The 6529-nt window shown below is 64.3% G+C and overlaps 1 protein-coding gene across 1 annotated transcript; it reads right to left on the bottom strand.

Annotated features, from left to right (window-relative positions):
* Nucleotides 1-205: 205 nt before the first annotated feature.
* FOXB2 (forkhead box B2) lies at nt 206-1498 on the bottom strand. The gene has a single exon (XM_060610456.1). The coding sequence runs from the start codon at nt 1496-1498 to the stop codon at nt 206-208; it is 1293 nt and encodes a 430-aa protein (XP_060466439.1).
* Between the last annotated feature and the right edge of the window lie 5031 nt (nt 1499-6529).

The following is a 6529-nucleotide window of genomic DNA, read 5'->3' as shown; positions in this document are numbered from 1 at the left end:
CATAGTATAAACACAGACACCATAAGTGTTATATTTATTCAACCACTGGAGAATCCACTTTCGGGTTTGTCCGTTCAAAGACCTTCCTTTGCCTCAAAGGCTCAGGCTCGCCAGCTCTGCCCAGCCTCAGGGCGCCCTCTCCCTCCCGGGCAGCCCAGGACCAGGAGTCCCTGCACGCTTTCGCCTCCCCCGCCCGCCCGGTCCCCTAGGAGTGCACCAGCACCGAGTGCAGGGAGCTGCCCTTGCTCTCTGCCGCACTCGGGGCGGTGGGCTCCAGCAGGGAGGCGGCGGGAGAGGCCGCAGCCGCGGGGCACACGGTGGACGGCGCCGGCGGCTGCTGCGCGGCCGCGGGGACAGTGAGCGTCGGAGGCAGCGCGGCCACCGGCGGCAGCGAGGGGGTGGGCTTGATGGGCACCGGCACGGCAGGCAGGCTCTGGCTTGCCGAATGGCACAGGGCCTTGACCGGCACCCCGAAGGCCCCGTACTCCGGGCCCACGGGGACCCCCGCGGCGGCGGCGGCGGCGGCGGCCGCGGCCACCGAATCCATGACGCCCACGTGCGGCCACACGGAGCTGACGACGTTGCCGAGCTGACCTGGCACGGGGTACCCCAGGTGGTGCATGACCGACGCCAAGGGCAGCCCGCCGGCCTGCAGCACGCCCTTGTAGTCCCGGCTGATGATGTTCTCGATGGCGAACGGGTGCTTGAAGCCCGACGTGGACGCGGCCGCGGCCGCGGCGGCCGCGGCGGCGGAGCCCAACCCGTAGGGCGGGAACTGCGACAGGCGCCCCACGCTCCCCACCGCCGCGGCCGCCGCGGCCGCCGCGGCCGCCGCCACCGCCGCCGCCTCCTGCATCTTGCCCGGGTGGGACGGCGGCTGGGGCTGCGACTGCTGGGGCGGCTGCTGCGCGGGCTGCGACGAGAGGTGCGGCGGCGGCTGCGGGGCTGGAGGCGGCTGCTGATGGAAGTAATGCACCATGTGCGGCGGCGGCGGGGGCGGCGGCTGGGGCGGGTGGTGGTGATGGTGGTGGTGCGCGGCCGCGTGGTGGTGGTGGTGGTGGTGGTGGTGGTGGTGCGGGTGGTGCGGGTGAAGGTGACCTCCGGGCCCGGCGCCCGGCGCGCCCTTGGTGCTTCCCGCGTGCAGGTGAGTGTGTTCGGCGCGCAGCACCTTGAAGCGCTTTCGGCGCCGCAGGAAGCTGCCGTTCTCGAACATGTCGCCGCAGTCGGGATGCAGCGCCCAGAAGCTGCCCTTGCCGGGCTGGTCCGGCCGCCGCGGGATCTTGATGAAGCAGTCGTTGAAGGAGAGGTTGTGGCGCAGGCTGTTCTGCCAACGCTGCGTGTGCTCGCGGTAGTAGGGGAAGCGCTCCATGATGAACTTGTAGATGTCGCTCAGCGGCAGCATCTTCTCGGCGGAGTGCTGGATGGCCATGGCGGTCAGCGAGATGTACGAGTAGGGCGGCTTTTGGTCGCTGTACGAGCTCTTCCCCGGCCGCGGCATCGCCCCCGGCGCCTCTACCGCCCTCCGGCCCCCGCTGGACGGCAGTGTGGCTCCGCACCCGGTAGCGGGGGCCTGGCGGTCTCTACTAACCCCCGCTCGGCCCGCCCAGCCTCGCCACCCCGCCCTCTCTGCCCCCAGACCCTCTCGCCGTCTCTCTCCTGCCTTCTGCCGGCTGCTTGGGGGGCTCCGCGCCTGCCCTCCTGGGCCCGCTCAGCCCTCCGCCGCTCGCCAACTTCTGGCCGGACGGTGGCCGACCCGCGCGCAGAGTGGCGGGCGGGGCGCGCCAGCTCCCCGGCCACACTCTCTCGGCGCCTGCCCCCAGGTGGTCAGAGGCCGAGCGCTGGAGCCGGCGGCGGAGGCGTGGGCAGGGCAGGGTGCCCTTCCGGCCTCCTCTTGGCTTTTTTCTCGGTCCGAGGGAAGCCCGGGCCCAGCGGGCTGGGAGGAAGGACGGGACGGGCGGGACTCTGGCCCTTTAAATCCGAGTTGGCGCTCGTGCTCCCGGAGGCCGGGGCGGCGAGACTCCCAGCGCCCGGAGGCTGCCCCCCGGCCGGGCACCTAGCCAGCCCGCCCCGGAGTTGCGGTTTTCCTGGAGGGGAGAGGCGAGGTAAGGAGAAGGAAGCTCGGCTCTGGGCAGCCCGCGGCTCCCGGTTCTCCGGCGGCTCGCGGCGGAGCGGGGGGGGGGGGGGGGGAGCTGTAGGTGGTCGCTGGGGGCGGGGTGGGGGGGGGGAAGTTTGGTCTCTGCAGCAGCCGCGCGGCCGGGCTCCGCGGCGGGGCGGGGGCGCTGGACGCGGGGCGCGCTCTGCGGGCCCGAGGGGGCGGCTGCGAAGGCCCGGAGGATGCGAGGCCGGCCTCGGTCCGCTCAGCCGTCCGCGCCGCAGCTGCCGCCGCTCTCCCGGGCCAGTCTCGAGCTGGAGAGGAGGCGGCGGCGGCTGTGGCAGCGACGCGCTCTCCTGGCTGCGTTTTGTAATGGTCCCCGAGACGCCGGAGACCCCCGCGGCTCGCGCTTCGAGACTATCACATGACCGAGGCTGAGGGACTCTGCCGCCGCCGCGTCTCTCGCTGAAAAAGGGGCACGAAGGCGCCGCGCCTCTCCCCCGCCCCCTCCTCCACCTCTGTTCCGGCGCCCCCACCCGCAGCGTTCCCCGCCCGCCGGGAGGGGCAGGGAGCGCAGGCTGTTCGCGGGGAGGGGTGCAGCGCCCGGTGCGGTCTCCGCTGCTGCACCCCACCAGCGTCGCGACGCCTGGCAATGGGGGGACAGGACTCAGCTTCCTCTCTCCTCCCCTGCATCCCCCTTCTGTCCCCGCCCTTTCATTCTCCCCTTCCCACCTACCCGCTCTGAACTTCTTGCTCCTTACACTACCTTTCTCCTGGACTGGCCATTCTCTGGGCCAAGTTCAGGGCACCGTGGCCTCAAGGTCTCTTCTCCGCAAGAAATCCCAATGCCCAGAGGGTTGGAGGGAAAAGCTAATGAGGAGGAGAGCCAGGGGCATTTTCGTCAGATGCCAGCTTCATCACAATTTCCTTGCTCACGAACCGCATGTGAGGCCCGGTGATCGGCGTCAGGTACAGGGACGCAGGAGACGGCGCTTCGCGTTCCAAGACCGCGGTCTGGAGGGAGAGAGAGACTGTAAGGAGGACATTAGGGTAGATAGATAGAGCTTGGTGGATTGAGGCCCCACCGCGCTTCTTAGGAGCAGGTGGATGGGACAGAGTGAGGCATTCTTCTGGGGTGGTGACGTCTGAGTTGGGGCCAGAAGTTGAGAGCTCACACGTCCCATCACCAGAGTGAGTCCTGACTGCGCGATCTTTGCTATTCTTAGTACGTTGAGGGGAAGCGAGATAATTACGATTAAATAGGAGGTCAAAGTGATCATTCCACAGGGCCCTGGTGTGACCTGTGAGAGAAAGCTGGGTGAGCCGCAGCGGGGAGGCCCCGGTGCCTGCAGGGGCCCAAGAAGCTGGTTCCCGCTCAGCACTCATCCGCACACCCGTAGGCGAATCCCAAATGACTGCAGGGAAGTTATAGTCTGGTTTTGGCTGCCTTCGCCTTTTGGGAGGAAAAGCAGAGTTTAGGGGGAAAAATATACCTTCTTCCTGTCTCTGAGCCTCAATTTCATTATTTGTAAAATGAGATGTCTCAAGTTGGAAGTTTCACGGGTCCTTCCAGTTCTACCATTTGAGGAGAAAACAGCAATTAGGGACTGTGTCTCACTGGGTTTTTAATGTCTTCTTTTCCGTGCCTAAGCCCGAAGGCAGAAAGCTGTCGGCCCAAACTGCTTGGGAGATTTCTCCTTGCCGGCCAGCCTTGGTGACAGCAGGTCCCGCGTTTTTAACTTCCGACTTTTGGTGAGCTGCCCCAGGGCAGGACCAGAGGCTATCTGCCTGTCGGGTGCTTCCTCTGGTCGTAGGAGTGAGACGAGTGGGGCAGATTGGTAATGTATCTTTAGTCAGGAGCTAGATTTCCAGCTAGTGCTATTTGACCAGTTTGTACTAGGCCGGCAGACGTTTTGGAACCCGCGTTAAGGCGAAGAGTGCAAGAGAACCCCCGGGGAAAAGAGCAGCCTCTTGGCCGGCCCTAAGAAGAGGAGGTGGTCACAGGGGAGGATGCTTTCCCTGTCACTCCGTGCCGGGATCTTTCCTCCCCCTATGGAGTTTCTGCGGGATGTTTAGTCCACTGAGGCAGTTTAAGGAGCCAAGCAGCAGCCGGCCTCCTGGGCACGCGAAGCCACGGAGGAATTCCGTGGATGCCTACAGTTAAAGCGAGAACTAAAGCCGGGGAGGCCCCTTCTCCCTTGCCCGACATGGTGCGAGAACAGCCCAGTCCAGGCCCAATAGCCGTGCAGAGGCCGCTGTCGGCAGCTCTTCAGGTCCTGCCCTTGCACGCAGAGCGGCCAAAGGCATCTTTTGTTGACGTCTTGTGAGAGTTTATTTACCGAGGGCTCCTGGAAAAGCAGCGCCTCCTGTTTGGGAGCCGCTCTGGGGCGTCCCCGTCGGGCCAGTGGGCTCCCTGCTGTCTGGGGACAAAGAGAGTGGACGGGCCCTTCAAGCGCGCGCGGGGGCAAGCCTTAGGTGCGCGTAACCTGAACACTAAAGCCGCGAGCTGGGCGCTCACTGGGGTGAGCTCGTCCCAGACCCGGGTCACCACCTCGGGCTCGGTCCTGGAGGGCGCGAGCCAAGTGGCCAGCGCCTTCGGCCTCAGCGAGCCAACTGCGTTCAGCTGGCGGAGCGGTTCCGCGCCACCTGGACCAAGGCAGAGCCGCGAAGGTGGAGCGAAGCACCCCAAGCCTCGAGCCCCCGCGTAGCGGGTGGCCTGGGCAAGGGTAGAAAGTGCTCCCCGACACTGAGGCCCCAGCGGGCCGCCGCAGCCCGGGCTGCGGTTGCAGCGAAGAGCTCAGCCCGGGAGCGCGGGACATGTGTCCATTTTCGAGGGGAGCCGGCTGCGGCCGCCGCAGAGTATTCTGGGGGATTCTCGGCGTGGCGCAGGGCCCGGCCGGCGAGCTCCGGCCGCGGTGGGGGTGCGCGCTCTCCTTCCCTTTCCCTCCTTCCCGCGAGGTTGATTTCATTCCGGCAAGTTTTGCAGTTTTTCCAGGCGTGCAGCAGCAGCGGAGGGGGCGGTACGCGCGCGCTCCAGCTGCCTGCAGACCCCCGTTCAAGGAAAACAGATCGTGTAACCACACTGGCACCAACCAGTCGGTTTCAAGTTTCCGCGAGTATTTTTTTTCTTTTTTCCTTCAAACAACCCCTACACTATACAAATATTGGCTGGCGCTGAGGACCCTGGCAGGCAGATCATTGCCCCGGGCTTAGTGTAATTATCTCAGGCGTATTTGGTTTACCCCTTAGGCAATTGTTGGCGACGCTTTGCTAGGAAGAGGGACTCCATGCAAGGTTTTATTGCGTTTAATTGGCTCTATGGAGGGGAGTAAAAATTTGCCAGAAAAAGATGTGGAACTTTAGGAGCGACTATTTATTCATTCTCTCCTTTCTATCTTTCCCCCCTCCCCCACCCCTGCCCCCCAGCCCCGGAAGGTCCCTCGCACTCCTCAGCCTGGATCTAGGCCAAGCGGTCCCAAAGCTTCGGAGGACAGCTGTGCCCAATGTGAGGAGGAGCGCAGGTCGTCGACGGGGCTAAGACTGTGTGCAAGACTGGGATGAAGGTAAAGGTTCGTGTGTTCATCTCGCTTTTCACGGGCTCTTTACCCACTGACCTTTGACTTGGGGGAACGTTGCCTGGGTTAGTTACTTTGGGGATTCTTCACCGTTCAGGTCTTTTCACTGTCACCCCATCCGGCCTCTAGCCTGACCCCCCTGACTCCTCTGCCCATACGTTTCCCAGCCTCAAGGTGGAAGAGGGTGGAAGGAGGCGGGTCCTGAATTCAAGACACGTGGTTTCCAGCCTCAGCTCTGGCATCGCCGCCAGTATAACCTGGAGGCGTCGTTTCCTTGGCTTTGGGCTTTATTTTCTTCCCGGGAAATGTGCCGGAGTCGGAACTGCGCCTTCCAAGGCGCGACGCTCCAAGGAGCTGAGGTTGTGACCTCGATGGGCGGTGTGTCCGGGGCTCAGTCCTGGGAGTTTAGGACTCGTGCAGCTTGCGACTCGGGGGGGGGGGGGGGGGGGGGGGCAGCAGCGCCGCCCTTCCCCCACCCGCAGCGAACTGGGAATCCGTTGTCGCTAGCGTCGACACTCGGCTCGCAGCCTCGTGAAGTGCATCCCTCCCCACCAACGTTTCTGAGCAGTTGCGCCCCTGCGCCTGGCCTGAAGGAGCCTGGGGCACAGGTGTTCGCTTAGCCCCTCCTTGTATTTGTGCTTGGAGGCTTCATTTGCCTTTCCCAAATTTCTCTCATTCCCCGCGAGTGGAAGGCAGAAGCGAGAACGGTGAGCCTGGGGGTATTTATTTTTTAGGGGGAAAAAAAAACCAAAAAAGAACTGGCCTTGAATTTATTAGATGGAACTGGAGACCCATTGTCACCACCTACTGTGTGACTGCCTCCTCCCTGGGCCTCAGTTCCCTCTTCTGTAAAAATGGCCAT

Source organism: Panthera onca, chromosome D4 (genome assembly GCF_046562875.1).
Source record: "Panthera onca isolate mPanOnc1 chromosome D4, mPanOnc1 haplotype 2, whole genome shotgun sequence".
Classification (NCBI taxonomy): Eukaryota; Metazoa; Chordata; class Mammalia; order Carnivora; family Felidae; genus Panthera; species Panthera onca.
Note: the sequence above shows the minus strand (reverse complement) of the source record. Positions and strands in the feature narration are given on the sequence as shown.